Here is an 18,341-nt window from a genome sequence, read left to right as displayed (position 1 = left end):
TGTAGCCCAGTAAGTCCACCTCTTTGGTGTGAAACTTACACTTCTCCAGCTTCACATACAGGTGGTTCTCCTTCAGGCGCTGCAACACCTCCCTGACATCCTTCACATGCTGCTCTGGGTCATTGGAGTAAATAAGGATGTCATCCAGGAAGACCAGGCATTTTTTGAAGAGGAGGGACCCCAGGACGTGGTGCATGAAGGCCTGGAAGCATGCTGAGCCCCCTTGCAAACCGAAGGGCATCACCAGATATTCAAAAGAGCCCAGTGGCGTGAACATCGTGGTCTTCCACTCATCGCCTTCCCGGATCCTGATCAAGTTGTACGCCCCCCTCAGGTCGAGCTTGGTGAAGATCTTGCCCCTGCGCGCCGCTGTCAGCAGATCGTCCACTCTGGGCATTGGGAAAGCCACCGGTTCTGTCATGTTGTTCAGGCGTCTAAAATCCACCACAAGACGGCGCTGTTGCGTGTCTTTCTTGTCCACCCAGAAGACCGGGCTGCCCCCCGCTGCCTTGCTTTCTCTGATGAACCCCCTCTTGAGGTTCTTGTCTATGAACGCACGCAGATCCTCCAGCTCCTGATCTGACATGGAGTACAGCTTGGCTGGGGGTAGCGTGGCCCCCGGCACCAGGTTGATCTGGCAGTCAAACGACCTGTGCGGGGGCAGGTGGTCGGATTCCGCTTCACTGAAGACCTCCTGCAGGTCCCAGTACGGCTTGGGTATCGCCTCACCCCCCTTGACGTGCATGGTGGCCACCGTGGCTATTGGAGGCCCCTCCCCTGATTGGCGCTGCATGCAATGTTCCAGACAAAAGTCCGATCCAAACGTGATGCATCTCTGGTGCCAACTGATGGAGGGGTCATGGCGCGCCAGCCAGCTCATGCCCAAGACGATGGGGGGGTCTGAGATGGTGGTGACGTTGAATGCCAGTGTCTCTGAGTGCCTTCCCACCGTCATTCTCATGGGGGGGGTCTGGTGGGTGATGGCCCCTCCCAGCAACTCCCTGCCGTCAATGGTGGAGACGTGCAGGGGAAAATCCAGCTGCAGAAGTTGGATCTGGTGCGCTTCTGCAAAGTCTCTCGAAAAGAAGTTGGCCGACGCCCCCGAATCGATTAGCGCGAGGACCGTCAGGGGATACCCATTAGGGAGCGTTAGTGTCACTTCTAGAACCACCCCTGCTCTGGGGGGTGGGGTGGGCTGGCGCTGCTCCTTGCTGTGCGGGTGGGTGGGCTGGGGCTGTTGTCTGCCGATTGCGCCTGGCTGCTGCCCCTTGTCTCCTGCAGCCAGGCTGTCTCGTTTCCCTGCTGTGGTGCTGCATCAGTGGGGGAGGGCACAACCGTTCCCGCCTTTCCTTGCCATTCCCTGCGATGTGGGCAGTCTCTGACGAGATGCTGAGGGGAGTTGCAGAGAAAGCAATTCCCGCCTCTTCCCTCCTTGCGTCTTGGCGCCCCTGGGGTTTGAAAAGCCCGCGTGCGCGCGCTATCAATTTGCATGGGTTCCTGGTCTTGGCTGGCCCCTGGCATGGCGTGAGATGGCTGTTGGGGGAGTGGCTTCTCCTGCGACCGTGGGAACCAAGCCCGCTTTGCGCGCGTTGCTTGCTTGTCGTTCCACCGGGATTCCTGTCTCACCCCCACCGCCAGAGCCGCTTTGCTCAGCTGATCCACATTACTGGGCTTTGGACCTCTCGAGAGCTCATCTTTCACATCCTCATTCAACCCCAGGTAGAACGCCGCTTCCATCAGAGGCGAGTGCAGTTCCCACCCCAGTCTGTGCACCAGCATGGTGAATCTTGACCAATATTCGCGAACTGTCATTGTTCTTTGTCGTAAATTATGCAGTTCCTCTTTGGTCTGGTCCATATGGCTATCAGACGCATACATGGTTTTTAAAGCCTCTAAGAATAGCTTGACATTCTTCATGCAAGGATTTTTTGTCGCGATTAACGGTCTAAGCCACTCCCTGGCTGCCCCGGTAAGGTGTTCCACAATAAACGCTACTCTGTGCGCATCATCAGGGAACTCATCATGGTGCAGCTCAAGAGCATACACGATCTCAGTCTCAAAGCCATGATATTCCCTCGGGTCTCCATTGAACTTGCTTACTAGGGTCCCTGCTCTCCTTCCTGGCAGCACTTGGAGTTGGGCTCCCCCTCCTCCCTTGTTTTTCTCTGCATCCAACTTGTTTTGGAGGTCCACCGCTACCGCCCTTAACTGCTGCTCTTTCTCCTGAAGTGCTCTCACCTGTTCAGCAAGGTTGTGCCTGTCCTCTTTGACTTTCTCCGTTTATTGCTTAGCCGCCTTTAATTCCCCCTGTGCCTGCAACGCCAGTTGCTGCAGGTCCTGCTGGGCTTTCTCCGCGATCTGCCGCCATTTCTCCGCTTCTGGCGCGCTCATCCCAGCAACTCCAAAGTAGCCCCAAAAAAGATTCGGAGGTAGCTGTCACAGAGGCCGGATGGGGCTACTTCAGAGTAACGACTCTACACCGCTCTGCATTTTATCTTTTTATTGGTGCTGCGTATTTACAGTGCTAAAGGTAGAGCTATTTACAGAGACACATCTTCTCAGCTTGAATCAGTACCTCCGAATGGCGTTTGGCGCGTTTTTCGCCAGCATAACAACTTGGGGAGCCCCATCCTCTTTCCCCTACGCTTTTTGCGCAATTCCGGAGTTGGGGGGATGGGTCTACCCCCCTTTCTTCCTCCTTCCTGTCCCACCTGGGACGATGGCTCCTCTACCCTGCTAGAGCCTTGGACCCCACTTCCTGTTTCCCCACTTGAGCTGGAGCTTTCCCTGCTTTCAGCCGCGCTCTGGGCTGGGCTGGAACTCAGGAGGGGAGGGACTTCGCGATAGCCCCTGTCCCTCACATCCTGGTTTTGAGTTTAACCATGAGTTACTTAGGACTCCGCTAGATTGGTAAAGAAAATGTGATTTATATGCATACCGGTAGATTGATAAAGACAAAGCGTTTTATATGTGTTGTATATGTGATATAACATTTTGCCACCATAAATTATAAAAAAATTACAAAACCATTTCTGATTTCTTTCAGATTCTCTACATCTTTTCCTTCCAATATTATTTTATTAATTGTATTTTGGGATTTTCTTTTTTTAATTTGCCAAGCCAGCCATTTACCTGATTTATTTGCATACTCAAAAAATTTCTGTCTCATTCTTTTTATATTCCATTCCACTTCTTGGTTAATAATCATTGCAAACTGGCTTTGCAACATCTTAATGTTTTGGTTTATTTTCACATCATTTGGTTTTTTAATTAACTTCTTCTCATTCTCCATTATTTGAGTTAAAATATCCATCTTTCCTTTTTCTCTTGTTTTTTCCCTGATGCTATTTTGTTGTATAAAGAATCCTCGCATCACCGCTTTACTAGCGTCCCATACCACATTCATTTTTGTTTCTTTATTGCAATTGTTCACAAAATACTCTTGTTAAGACCTGTGCCTTAGAAATAGATTTTTAAGCCTTCGGGATTCTAGTGCATATAAATAGTAAAGCTTCTGGATCTTTTTTATTAGAGACATTTGTGTGTCACCTAATATATTTTACAAAATAGTTTTGCTTTGTTTCTGACAAAGTTGATGTAGGTCTTGACTGCGAGAGGCATGTCTGAAACACAGGTGCAATATTTTCTTAACCTCTCTTAGATTCCCAGACTTGTGGAAAGCTTGATGGGTCACCACTGTTCTCAGGTGGCAGCAGCTAAAGATCATACACTTGTTTTAACAGAAGATGGATGTGTGTATACATTTGGCCTGAATACTTTTCATCAGCTGGGTGTTCTTCCTCCTCCCTCTAACTGCAATGTTCCCAGACAGGTAAAATGGTCTTTTTACTAATTGGATAATTTTGGCATGCCTGTAAATTAGGGATGGATGTGTGCACATGTTACCATTTGTACATGCTGGTCTGTGCTAGATATACTTGTGCTGCTTGATACATGCTATCTATTGCTGTTGCTGGAAAAAAAATGTTTCAGTTTGCTTAAGAGAAACATCAGACGATTAATCACCTGGAGGACTCCATAGCAATGACCTTTTCGTAGCCTACACGATCCTTTAAACGAGGAATGTGCATTTTTCAACAGTACTTGGCAGCATTGCATGGCGGTCTAAACTAAGAACAGCCTGAATGTTTCTGGACTACAATTCCTATCATCCTTCACCACCAACCATGCTGGCTGGGGATGATGGAAGTAGTAGTCCAACAACACTTGGAGCGCACCAAGTTGGTTACCCCTGGTCTCAGCCAAGAAGTGGCTAACTAGTTGACCCCTTGCTGTGGTTTATTTCTAGCTTTTTCTGTGGGACTGCAGCAATGAAAGCGAGCAGTGGACCTCTTCCTACTGCAGGTGGAATTTCCAAAGAGAGTGAGAATAAAAATTTAGGGACTGCAGGTGGAATTTCCAAAGAGAGTGAGAATAAAAATTTACTGTACTGTATCATGAAAAAGTTACCCAACTAATAATTGTATTATCAATCTCAAGCTCTTAGGAGGGTGTGGGGGGGCAGTTCAAACTAACACAGTTTCAAAGTGTCTACAAGGCTATAGGCTATATACACTTAGTATTTTTACTGTACTGTCCTGTTCTAGTTGCCAAACAAACCTCTGTGTGCTTTTGATTTCATTGTTAAAAAGTGAGCAGATGAGGTGGCTAAAGCAAAACATTAAACTACAAAACAATTGGTGCTTGCAACATTGTGGCAAAGCACCTATGAGAACTGGCTGTAACAACTTAAGCACTTTGAAGGCCATTGGAAACTGTTAAAAGCCAGGTAGAAGAGAACCATTTTTTATGTCACACCTGAAACTCAAAAGAGACATTGCCGAGCGAGTTTCACTGAGAAGGTGGTGGAGAGTCTTCACTACTTGTCAGTTTGCTACTGGACAAGGTTTAAAGTTTGGGTATTAACATTCAGGGCTCTGAACAACTCAGGACCAGCTCTGCCACTGAGATCATCATCAGTGGAGGCCCTCCTGGTTGTCATGGCCTTTTCTGTGTTGATGCCATGCTCTGGAATACCTTTCCTCTAGAAATAAAATATGTGCTGACTCTGTTACAGTTTTGGCACATGTTGAAAAGCATTTTGTTCATCTTGGTGTTGAATGGCTTATGATGCCGGCCATTGTGGTTTTAAGTATTTTGGTACTGATTATGTTGTGTTTTTAACTGTAGTCTGTATTGTTACACTGATTTTATTCCTTTATTTTTTTTAAAAAAACCTGCTGTCTCTTCTGTCAATAGCTAGAGCACAGTAATAAATACTTTATAATAAAAATTATTCTACTTTTCCTTTCTTCAGAATCGAAATTAAAATGCTAACAGGTGCATTCTAGGCTCTTAGGAGTACTGTATATATATCTATATTTCTCTATATCATAAATGTACTAACTTGGCTAAATTTACTAGTAACTAATATGCTTACACCTCTGTATGTTTGGATTTTTCATATAGGTTCAAGCAAAAAATCTTAAAGGCAGAACAGTGATTGGTGTGGCTGCAGGCAGGTTCCATACTGTTCTATGGACCAAAGAAGCCGTATACACAATAGGGCTGAATGGCGGACAACTAGGTAAGAGAGGAAGTTTTATATCTAAGGTGATGGTGGGGGGAGGAGGATTATTTTAAACAAACATTGCCATTACTTTAAGAAATAGCTTAAAATCTCCTTGTTGCTTTACTAATCTATGCATAGGCCATGTTATTCATTCCGAAGATGAGCACCCTCTGTGAAACCAACCTTTATTTTGCCCCAGTGACTATTTAGGAGTTCATGTATTAATTGTAAAGTTGTGTTTTGGGTATTAGGGATTCAGACCTCAATATAGAGCATTCATATGAAAAACCCACTGTTATTTGTCAATACATTAACATTATTCAACAAGAATAAGTGAACTTAGCAAATGCATCCTCTGTTACAGTGGACCACCTAAGTCTTTTATCATGTCCTTTGGTGCTAAACATTTTAGAGGGCAAATGATGTGAACTTAAGTTTAATTCCTTCGGAAAAACCAAGGGGTGTCTTAAGGGGAAAGTGATTATTATCAGCTCACATGGCTATCTCAGAATTTGGGACAAGGTCTCTAATTTAATAGAAATCAGAATAGGTAGCAAAATATCTGGATGTTGTAATATCTGTTAAACCTGTTATGCTAGCTTATATTGTAATAAAGGTAACCGTGACCAACTCTGGGGTTGCGGCGCTCATCTCGCGTTATTGGCTGAGGGAGCCTGCGTGTATTTTATACTTTGCATGGTTGGTTTGCTGACTAGTAAATGCTAGACTGTGAGTTTTACTGATAAAATACAGAAGTTTAAAAAAAATGCTTTAAAGCGGAATGGTTAAGTCAAACGCTCTTCACACAAACCTGCATGCATACTTGCATAATCCTGGCATTTCTTCCCCTCACCATTCCAGCCCTGAGTGGTGGTGGAGGGGAAATCCTGCAAATGTACTCTCAGAGAGCCAAGTGAGGAGCTTTATCTCTGATTTCAGTGCTGTGGTGATTAGCACTCAGAGAAAAGATTGACTGCTTTCTCAAATCACGCAGAGAGATCTTTTATCTCCATAACAGGAGATAAAATGCTCTCTGTGTTCTCTAGAGATCATTCTCTGCTGAACAGAGCGATTTATCACCCAGAATGAAACCAAAGCTGTGGGGGTGGAGGCACTGCCTGTGGCATGCTGAACTGAAACCAGACCCTACCTACCCTTGGTCTAAATGATGCTGTTAAAAGCTCAAACTAGAAAAAGATTGGGCAGCACTCTTTGTTCCACCCTGTGGCAACTTGCTAGCTCTCTTTATTCTCTCTGTCTCCACTGCCAATTCTGAAATCCTTCTTAAAAATGCATACACGCAGAGGCCATAATTTGTTTTACAACAAAAATTACACTGTGTAGTTTTTAATGCACAATGTGAAAATGCTTGGTGTGAGCACATAGAGTCCTGTCATAGAGTAAAATGTTCTAAATGGACTTTGGCATCTGAACTCACCAGATACTCCTGAGTGAGCTTAGTAGTCATAGAGTAAGAGGTGAGGTCCTCTTGAGGATTGGGAACTGATTAAGTAACAAGAAGCAGAGAGAAGGAATAAATTGACAGTTCTTGTAAGTGGAAGGATGTCGAAAGTAGAGCTCCCCAAGGACTGGTATCAGAGCTGTGCCTTTTAACTTGTTTCGTAAATGTTCTAGAGTTGAGGGCGAGCAGTCAGGTGGCTAGGTTTCCTGACAATACTAAACTGTTCAGGGTTGTTAAAACAAAGAAATTGTGAAGAACTCCCAAAGCACCTCAAGGCTGAGTGTATGGGAGGTAAAATAGTAAATTAGTTCAGTGCAAAGAAGTGCAAGGTGATGCATATAGGGGCAAAAAGTAAATCATCATTTCATGGGGTCTGAACTGGTGGTGAGTGATCAGGAGAAAGACCTTGGGGTCATATTGGATAGCTGAGTGAAGATGTTGACTCAGTGTGTGGCAGCTATGAAGAAGGCAAATTTCATGCGAGGGATCATTAGGCAAATGCAAACAAAACTGCCAATGTACAGTTCTTGTTGCCTCACCTCAAAAAGTGATGTTGCAAAATTGGACAAAGTTCAGAATAGGGCAACCAAAGTGATCAAGGGGACAAAGGAACTTCCCTATGAGAAACAGTTACATTTCTTGTTTAGAAAAAAAGGCGACAAAGAGATGACATGATAGAAGTGTATACAATTATTATTGACATACGAAAAAGGGGATATCCCCTCTCTCTCATAACACTAGAATTCTGTTGAAGCTGATTGTTGGAAGATTCAGGACAGATAAAAGAAAGTACTTCTTCACACGGCACATAGTTAAACTATGGAATTCGCTCCCCGTAAGAGGTAGCCTAGTGATGGCCACCAACTTGGATGGTGTTTTAAGAAAAAAAACTGCTCTTTAAAATTCTTACAACAATGGCTTTAAAAGAGGATTTGAGAAATTCATGGAAGATAAGTCCATCAGTGACTGCTAGCCATGATGGCTGTACTCTCCCTCCATGATCGGAAGTAATATGCTTCTGCAGGAGAGGAAAGTGCTGTTGCACTTAGGTCCTGCTTGCAGGATTCTGGTGTGCATCTGGTTGGTCACTGTGAGAGCAGAATGCTGGACTAGATGGGCCAGTGACCTGATCCAACAGGGCGATTCTTATGCTAACTCAAGATGCTAATAGTCAGTGGCATGCGGCCCCAGCTCTAGAATCATTAGCAAGATTCCCTTTTTTAAAAAGTGCTTTCTGTAGAATGGATGAATTCCATGAAAACTGATTCAGTCTTGTAAAGCTGTAATCCTAAGAAAATCCAAATAGAACGAAATTAAGAATTCATTCCAAGTAAATGTGCACCAGGATGGTATGTGTCTGTTTTATGAATAAAAAATATTATTTTTTTTATGTAAAAGGTTTTAACTATTTTAAATCCTCGCTGTCACATTGTCTTTGAGTTATGTGCTAGTTCAGGTTAAATTAAGTCTACATTCATTCATATATTTTGTTGGTCTTTCTGCCATGCGCTCTATAAATCCTCCAGATTTTCCAGTGTTCCATTTCAATGTTCTCTTTTTCACAAATTATCTGTACTTTGGCAGGGAATGCACTGATTTAGTATGAAGCAGCTTCATATGTTGACCTAAATTTATAAAGTAGTTTCTGATGCTCCAGATGTTTTAATTGTGTGTGTGTGTGTGTGTGTGTGTGTGTGTGTGTGTGTATAAATATGAATCGACACTACTTGTTTCTGTCATTCTTTTGAGTAGGAAAACTATTGGGCCAATTAATTATGGGTCTGAAAAAGTTGGCATTGAAGGTGTTCTCTTACATTGTAGGATACTTGCTAGATCCTAACGGAGAGAAGTGTGTAACTTCACCTCGCCAAGTCTCTGCTCTGCATCACAAAGACATTACTATCTCCTTTGTTGCTGCAAGTGATGGTGCCACAGTTTGTGTTACTGAAAGAGGAGATATCTATTTGCTCACCGACTACCAATGCAAGAAGATTGCTTCCAAGTGAGTGCTTTTTTTCAAAATATATATATATATGAATTTACCCTTGTTAGTCCAGCCTGGACATTGAGGTCCAGCTCTGAGGACCTTCTGGCGGTTCCTTCATTGGGAGATGTGAAGCTACAGGGAACCAGGGCAGACGGCTTTCTGAGTAGTGGCACCCACTCCCAGCTTAGTACAGTGGTACCTCCAGTTACAAACTTAATTCATTCCAGAGGTCCATTCTTAAGCCGAAACCGCTCATAACATGAGGCGCACTTTCGCTAATGGCACCTTCCGCTCGCATCCCGGGGCAAAGTTCGCAACCGGGAGTATCTACTTCCGGGTTAGTGGAGCTCGTAACCTGAAGCGTTCGCAAGGAGGATGGTACGTAACACGAGGTTCCACTGTACGGTTAAGGTGAAGGATTTACTTTTACTAGTAATCTGTTTGTCTATTTCCTTGGACTGATTGTGCACTCTGTGGAAACTCTGAATGCTGTCCTCCCTTCTTTCTTTGCTTATTTTCGGTGCATCTTTATAGATTATGATATCTTACAATGCAAAGCGGGTTTTATTTTTGTTCTTTATGAATATATCTTTCTAACATATGTATGTGGCAAATATGTTTCTCATGTCACATGGTTTGTAAGAACTATCAGGCAACATGTTAGTAAGAGGGCAGGGTAAAATCTTGTGATGAATCTTGTCCTAAGGTCAATATACAGTAATGATTTTAGCATCTGTGATAGTATGGCAGCAGTTGCTTAATTGTTTCTTCTTTAATAGTAAAGTTGCTAGGTTTGTTCTTTATGTAAATGTTTCATTTTCTTTATACTTTTGACTTGTGTGTATTTTGTGTCAATGAAGTTCTCCTTGTCTTGTGATTGTTCAGGCAACTAAATCTAAAGAAGGTTCTTGTTAGTGGAGGCTACCTGGACTACAGAGTGGCTCCTGAACACCTTAAGGAAAATGGAGGCCAGAGGATTTGTATCCTTGCACTGGACCAAGCGGGAAGAGTAAGTTGACCAGTACTGTGCTGCCCCCCCCCTTATAAAGTGTAAAGGCATACCTTGAAACTACTTTATGTTTATAGCATTTAACATAGTTATGCATTGTCACTAAATGCAAATGTACAGTATTTGTTAGCAGCAGTGACGTGTAACGCCTCCAAGGGATGAACAGATCAGTCTATTCAGTCCATATTAGACTTACAAATGTTTATTCTTAAGTCCATTCCATTCTGTTTCTGCATCTTCTGCAAATGAAAAACATAAGCACACACAAAATTTAGTATTTTTGTATAGTTTTCTACTAAATAGGTATTTTTGAATGAATTTTATCCTAAAATATACATTTTATATACACAATTTTTCAGCCAGTCACTGTGTTTTGACCTGATTAGTCCCAGAAGTGTGAATCAGGGCCCTTGACTTAAATGAACCAAACAAAAGTAATCAAGCGTTCCTCATCTGCTCTGGTTTTTTCCTCACACAAGCTTGTCTAAATGTGACTAATGTCACACATAGTTTGGCCCTTAGATCAAGTCTGCATCTCTGTCTACCAAAAACCTTTTGCTGTTCAGCTGTGAGGCAGTTTGATCACTTTTACTTAAGGCTGAAAAAGCAAACAAGTTTTTCAAACTTTCAGGTGGTGGTGTTGAGGGACTTGCTGACAAAGCTGCCTTCTTCGAGGATCTGATGCACAGTAGAGTTTACCATGAGGAAGTCGGCCACACAGCCAATCCAGCAGCATCTTTAACTGCCCCATACCTGTCACGAATGTCATCAGGTGTGGGCCAGGTGGGCATGGTTAGGGGGAAGTCAATTTGGGACCTGTTCCAGGCTAAATTTGACTCATGGGCCAGAAGTTCCCCACCCTTGCTTTAGGGAAGCAGGACAATTCTCACTTAAAATTGTGTAAATCTGTATGAGGACAAAACAGATGGTGAACAAATCCCCAAATAGGTTGCAGAAGCAGGAGTAGGTGCTAGTAGCTTCTTGGTGCATAAAGAATTTAGTTTAAAGCAATTAAAGAAGGCAGGGAGATAAATTATTGCAGAAATATGTAAACTGCTCTCATTCTCTCCTCTCCTTACCCCACACTCTACAAATGTTTAGGTGTTTTGCTGGAAATCTGCCAACAATCCTTTGAAGCAGTGCCGATGGGTGTATGGCCGCCAAGTCTACATGTCTGATATTTCTTTAAATAGGAATGAAATTATGTTTGTTACGCAGGATGGCGAAGCTTTCAAAGGAAAGTGGATGGAGGGGAACAAAAATTCGGAGAAGAAAGGTAGGTTAAGTAAACTTTTGAGTGTGTTGGCTATTGCTGAACTGAAGCAGTTGAGAGAGCAGTTCTGGGTCAATCAGGGTAAATGTGAACATGAACACACAACTATTCCCCCCTGTCTGAGTTAAGACATAAAAAGAAAAAGGCGAGGTCTACAGTTGTACTACTCAAAGGACACAGGAATTCTAACAAGGGGCTACAGAGGTGCAGAGTAGCTGACCACTGCTGCTTGGGAGGCGGGGGAGCAGTTCTTTGTTTTCAATCTGCCAGCTTTAGGTTGATGTAGTTTGGATCCCTTGGCTTTGGATCCAAGGAAGCTGTGTCCCTGTCCTAGAATGCCCCTTTTGCAGGGATTTCCACTGGCGAACATCAAGAGAATTGCTGCCAATATTTTCCCACCCACACTCCTCCGCTGTAGTAGAGCTTCCCTCACCAGTAGTATTCTTCTCTGCCAGCAGAGGATGGTGGGGAGAAATCTACACATGACACATACACACCCAACCTCAACATGGGGGTAGGGGAAGGATCACATTCTAAATCTAGCACAATTTGTGTTATTTTCCCCTCCTACCCCTTCTCCATAACAACTATGAATAAACACGTCACTGAGTATTTTGGTTGTCTTTGTACCTTTTGTAATGGAATTTTAAAAACAAGTTTCTATAGCACTGGACTTAAGGCTTCTGTGTGGGCATGGGCTTTAGAGTCTTACCAAATTATTATTATTTTAATTAAAACAATGCCTGACAGGATCTTAGTACTTGTGGGTTTGGGGGAGTCCTTTGTTTTGGCTTTCTAACAATAGAAGCTTGTGGCCTCTAAGACCCACAGACAGAGGACTAAGCCTCGCAGAATTATTTTTTGGGGGAATGCAGTGGGACAGTCCCATGCCCAGGAGTTAACACCACAAAGAGGGACATTTATTTTCCCCTCCTCCAGCTACATTGTTAGTTGTGAACCTGAGTGCTAAAACGCTGTAGCACTACAGAGACTGAAGTATCAGGACTGGCACAGGTCCACTTAAAGCATGAAAAGTGAGGAATTAAGAAGCCCCAGGTTCAAAAGTTTTATTTGCAATAGCTACCTTCTGTGCCTTTTCCAGGCTAATAGGGAGCTTTTAAGTATTTTCTCTTGCCTGCTCTTTTCACAATTACAGTGGTACCTGTGGTTAAGAACTTAATTCATTCTGGAGGTCCATTCTTAACCTGAAACTGTTCTTAACCTGAAGCACCACTGTAGCTAATGGGGCCTCCTGCTGCCGCTGCGTCACCAAAGCATGGTTTCAGTTCACATCCTGAAGCAAAGTTCTTAACCTGAGGTACTATTTCTGGGTTAGCGGAGTCTGTAACCTGAAGCGTTTGTAACCCGAGGTACCACTGTATCTTTAATCGGGTTATTTTATAGGTATACGTCTTCTCATTTACCCTGTCCAAGCAAATTAATTATCCAGTAGACTTTTTGTAGTGTTAACAGGGCTTTCTAATGTTCTGTTCCTATGGTAGATGTATGTGCATGCGTGAAAGGATTTGAGGGTATTCTGTTCCTTTTCTGTTTTTATCCAACAGCAAAAAAAATATTTCTCTCTTTCTCAGGAATTTTCAGACTTCTCTATGTTGTTTGGAGTTTTTAGTTATTCTACTTGCTGACACTGGACCACCAAATCTGCTATTAAAAGGAAACACTGTTTTCTACAGAGCAAATACTAGTAACTAGTGCCATCTAGTGCCATCAGAGCAGTATGCAAGCTTACATAAAAGTGTCAGGGAAATGGTATTCTTATTTAAATAATTATAAAGACATGGGGCAGGCACACTTCAGCTTGTGGTATCAGCTTTATTTTACCAGAACCACAAGATTTACCAAAGTGAGTCCACTGCAAAAGGTGGAATAGCTCTGAGCAGTTGCTGAGAAGGGATTTTTGTGTGTCAAAACGGAGCTCAGCTCAGTTCTTTCGCACACAAATCCATTCTAGGTTTCCCCAAGCTTATTTATTTCAAGGCTCATGTTTGTGAGGAAGTGATGTATTTCAGTAGTTTCTCAACTCCCCCCCAAATTGCTGAGGGTCTTGGCAGACTGGCAGTTTAATGATCCCCCCCCTACTTGTTGTAGCAATTGGAATTCCATAGACTTCAAACTGTAAAACAATAAAATGCAATAAGCAATAAAAATACAGTTTAAATCAGTTTAAATATTCAGTGCAATAGATGTGCCGCCTCGTATTATTAACTACAAATCCACAGACACACGACAGACCACCTGATGAAACTCGTGGTTCACGAGCCACAATTTGAAAACCCCTGATCTATTGCAAATCACCCAGAGATCTATCAGTAGAGTAGTTGGGCTGATGAAATTTAAAACAGTGATTGCTGCACATGAATACAACATTCAGGGTGTTTTATAGTCATATGGCTTCAGTAGAGCTGGAAGTTCAACTGAATGATGTTCTGTACCAAAATATTTTCCAAAACTTGTAAGTCTGCATCACTGTACAGACTTCAAACTAATTATATGTTTGGGGGATTTGTATGATTTGATTAACAAAACATTTTGAATCTTCTTTAAAAAACGGATATAAGATTCCACTCTAAGATGATGAGATTATTTTTTTCACAGGGTCTTTATTCGTGGAAGCTTCAGTTGTAACTTTTTCCTACACTCATGCTGCAATTCAATGAGATAGTGTTCTATATTATTTTCCTACTTGTAGATGTTTCTCTGATCCAGCAGGGCTCTTCTTATGAAATTAGTTGTACTGTCTGGAAATCACATCAAGTATGAAGTAGTCTTCAATAAATGTATAACTAAAGCCAAATACTTTGTCTTTTAACCTTAGTGGAATCAATGCAAGGCTTCCAGCAAAACATTTTCCTATTTGTTTCCTCAACTGATTATCTAACTAGTTAATCTCTCCAAATACAGCAGAGATTGTGACAAATGTTCAGAATTCCTCAACCGAGGTCTCATCTTGCGATACAAACAACATATATGAACGAATACGACTTGAGAAGCTTGCTTTTGTTCACAGAGCTGTTAATGTGACTACTGATCCTAACGGGTGCAACTTTGCTGTTTTACAGTCAGATCCTAAAACAAGGTATAGTTCAGCTATTTATGGGAATAATTTACCTGAAATTTTATGGGGATGATTTACCTGAAATTTATGGGAATAATTTACCTAAAAGCTTTGAAAACAATATTTTTATTTTATTTTAAAACCTTCGGTGCTGTTTTCCTGGGCAAAGCCCATCCATACTAACTGATGGCAGTACAAATTACAATTACTGAAAAGCAAAAGAATAAAACCCACCCAGATCTTCCCATATCATTATCCACTCCAGCCTCAATCCAGCAAACAGGATCAAAATAACTCAAGGGAAGGCCAATGGAAACAAATAGGTCTTTTAAGCCTTATGAAAACTTACTGGGAAGGGCGTTCCAATGCCATGAGGGCTCCCACCTCACAGACCTTAGGGGGTGCACATGCCACAAGGGCCTCTAAAACTAGTGCCTGGATGCAGTGCTCTTTCTTTTGATCTACTTGTGCTTTTTGAAACTTTGGTCAAGCTAGTCCTTTACTAATATTTAGCACGTGAGGTTATGATGAAGATGTTCTTGCCTTCCTGAAAAGAGGGATGAGGTGCCCAATCTTGCCTTCTGCAAATGGAACACCATATGCTACATTAAAAAGTAAAGGGGCCCCTGACCATCAGGTCCAGTCGTGTCCGACTCTGGGGTTGCGGCGCTCATCTCGCTCTATAGGCCGAGGGAGCCGGCGTTTGTCCGCAGACAGCTTCCGGGTCATGTGGCCAGCATGACAAAGCTGCTTCTGTCGAACCAGAGCAGCGCACGGAAACGCCGTTTACCTTCCCGCCGGAGCGGTCCCTATTTATCTACTTGCACTTTGATGTGCTTTCGAACTGCTAGGTGGGCAGGAGCTGGGACCGAACAACGGGAGCTCACCCCGTTGCAGGGTTTCGAACCGCCAACCTTCTGATCAGCAAGCCCTAGACTCTGTGGTTTAACCCACAGAGCCACCTGGCTATTAGTCTGCGGACTGGGAAAGCGTTGCTGGTACTGTTAAAAAATATACAGGCATGAATCCAATATATCTACGAGTCTACCACAACGGGGCTCTACATACTCATGTGTGCTGATGCATCTTGAGGGCTTGAGGGTTTTGAAGAAGGAAAGCAAATACTGCTTGGAACCAGGGGTGGGGGAAGCTGCAGCTCTCCATATGTTGTAGGACTCCCAAATCCAGTCAGCTCCAGCCAGTATGGCCAGTGGTTAGGGACAATTAATGATTTAGTCCAACAGCGTCTGAAGATCTTCAAGTTCCCAATTCCTGCCTTAGAAACTTGCTTTTTTATTTTCTTGCATGGAGCATGAAGATGAAATGAAAGTGAAATGAAAGCCAATTCAAATAATTCTTATAACTCTTTTCTTCCAGTTTGTATGAAATCCCAAGTGTCTCAACTTCTAGTTTTTCTGAGGATTTTGGCAAATTGTTGGGAGAAGCAGAAATTACGGACAGCATCCATGATGTGACTTTTCAAGTTGGCTCCAGGACTTTCCCTGTGCACAAGTACATTTTGGCAACACGCTCTGACTTCTTCCGGAAGCTCTTTGAATTGGGTCACAATTGGATAGATTCTGCTGATATTTATCGTAAAGATGAAGATGCTGTTGGCTGTGATCTCTTTGTGATAGAAAAACTTCACCCAGATTTGTTTATGTACATTCTGCAGTACATTTACACAGATACATGTGATCTCCTCATTCATGGTCACAGGCTCAAAGCGGTGTACAAAGAAAAAATGGAAGAGAATGAAAACACCTTAATTACAAACTTGAATAAAATAACTATCAATGGAGATGTTAATAAGAAGTCTGCGTTTGAGGTTTACAGAAGTAACCAAGTATACATGGGAAATGAGAAACAGAAGAGCAAACCAAAATCCGCTTCTAAGAAATGTAAGAGTGTTGGGGAAGAAGTGAATCTCATAAAAATGTTGCAAGTTGCTGCAAAGAAATTTGGAATTGGGAGCTTAAGTTCAAGGTATGCTGTCACTAAGTCTTTTTTACACACACACACACACACACACACACACTTTTGCTTTTTCTAACGGGTTGATCATCGGGTTAAGTTGAATAAACATCTATAACTCTTCCTGCCCACTAATCCTGTTACATTATTCTTTTTACGGTGGAGTGTTGTTATCGCTTTAACAATTCATTTTCCTTGCAGGCTAGATGGAGTCAGAATAGAAAATGGAAGAATAAACATTGCCAACAGAAAAACTGGCAACAAGCCAAAGCTAAACCAGAAAAAATGGTGAGTTTCAAAAGGTGCAGTATGGAAGCATGAAGATTTCAATAGGGTACAATGAAAGCCAATTCAATCCATTCACATAATTCTGTCTTCTAGATTGTATGAAGTCCCAAGTGTCTCAACTTCCCGTTTTTCTGGTTTGCTTGTTTTTTGAAAACCATGTAAAATAAAATTTAAAACTATACACTCAAAAATTTCTCTTAGAGAGAATAATTGTTGTGCATTTTATCCCATGGATAAAACATATGACATGTCTGTGACCAGACCTCCATGAATTTAAGCAGGAAAAATCCTTGCTACTCCTATTCTTGTAAAATGCTTACTGAGCCATCACTTTAGTGTATATAAATGCATCCAAATCACTACACAACCAACCAGCTGGCCATATGCTGAACTGTTACTGACCATACCCCTCTATGTTCATTAAGGCCGCACCTCTTCACAGAGGGGCGGGGGTGCTGTCAGGCCTCACACATCCACACGTTCGGCGGGGGCATGTCGAGTCCCGCGTCATGGGGGAGTCCCGGCCTGTGTAACGCCCACAGCCAGCTAATCTGGTTGGCTGCCCCCCCATGTTCATTAATACCCTTCCCCATATGTACTAACCTGTATAAACTGTTCAGTTTCTTAACTCTGAAAAAAATCTGGTGATTATCCCCCTATTACCCCGCTGCATTACTTTATCCTTGTTTATATTAAACCACATTTGTCATTTTAATGTCTCGTTATAGTAGGTTTTTTAATTGTTTTGCAGCTCGTACCTCTGCGATGTGACCATGAAATCTGTAGATGGAAAAGAATTCCCATGTCACAAATGTGTGCTTTGCGCAAGACTTGGTAGGTATAATGTAAGGTACTTTGGCCAAGTTATTAATAGAGATCTGTCTTTTAATGCATGTCAAAATGAGGTCTCTCTCCTTTTCAGACTATTTTCACAGCATGCTGAGCAGCTCCTGGATTGAGGTAAGTGTGCCTGTATAAGTCCTTGGACGCATTGCCCTTCGTCTTTAATTTGTGCAAAAATATTTACTCAGGCATTGTGGGGGAGGAAGTAATTATTCACGAAAGAGAACTTTGTAATGGCTTGCAAAACAGAAGGCAAGAATATAAAAATTATCCAGCAGTGAATTCTACATGTGCACCCTTCATTACATAAATGATATTGAGCACAAGGGGCCTTTTATAGTAGCTGTGTGCTGTGCTATGCTATGATACATTTGTTGGAATACTGTTTCGATGATGGGATTTTAATTGTGGTCAATTTATGGCATCTTAATTAAAAGAAATTGGGGGGGGGAAGGTTAGAGGGACTATAGAACATGTGCTTTGCATGCAGAAGGTCCCAGGCTCAGTCCAGACATTTGCAGATAGAGCTGGGACAGATGCCTAGCTGAAACTCTGGAGATCCACACCAATTTCTATGCAGTACAGAGCTAGGTGGACCAACAGTCTTACTCTGTGTAAGGAAGCCTCTCTGCCTAAGATTAGAGAGGCTTCACAGACAGAGTAGACACAATAATGGATTATATAGAGTAATGGTCTGGCTTGGTAAAAGGCAGCTTCAGAAGTTCATACTGTACAGTAAATGTGTAGGTTAGAAATGCCTCATTTCTGAGTCATACTTTAAAAATAACCCCAGCATCCTTTTATTTTGGTTTAGTTTGCACATAATTCTAAGCTAAACCATAACTTAGCATGGACAC

The 18,341-nt window shown here is 42.5% G+C and overlaps 1 protein-coding gene across 3 annotated transcripts in view; it reads left to right on the top strand.

Moving 5' to 3' along the window:
• IBTK (inhibitor of Bruton tyrosine kinase) overlaps positions 1-18,341 on the top strand; it is a 53,556-nt gene that overhangs the window by 16,865 nt on the left and 18,350 nt on the right. For all 3 annotated transcript variants that reach the window (XM_088665926.1, XM_088665925.1, XM_035109524.3), the window contains 10 exons: positions 3,662-3,832; positions 5,470-5,587; positions 8,856-9,036; positions 9,907-10,030; positions 11,132-11,306; positions 14,226-14,400; positions 15,757-16,365; positions 16,555-16,641; positions 17,393-17,475; positions 17,564-17,601. In XM_088665926.1, coding sequence (XP_088522052.1) covers positions 3,662-3,832; positions 5,470-5,587; positions 8,856-9,036; positions 9,907-10,030; positions 11,132-11,306; positions 14,226-14,400; positions 15,757-16,365; positions 16,555-16,641; positions 17,393-17,475; positions 17,564-17,601 — 1,761 coding nt within the window. The remainder of the gene's footprint in view (positions 1-3,661; positions 3,833-5,469; positions 5,588-8,855; positions 9,037-9,906; positions 10,031-11,131; positions 11,307-14,225; positions 14,401-15,756; positions 16,366-16,554; positions 16,642-17,392; positions 17,476-17,563; positions 17,602-18,341) is intronic.

The sequence above is a fragment of the Zootoca vivipara genome, chromosome 3, assembly GCF_965207765.1.
Source record: "Zootoca vivipara chromosome 3, rZooViv2.hap1.1, whole genome shotgun sequence".
Taxonomy (NCBI): Eukaryota; Metazoa; Chordata; class Lepidosauria; order Squamata; family Lacertidae; genus Zootoca; species Zootoca vivipara.
This window is presented reverse-complemented; position numbering and strand designations above follow the sequence as displayed.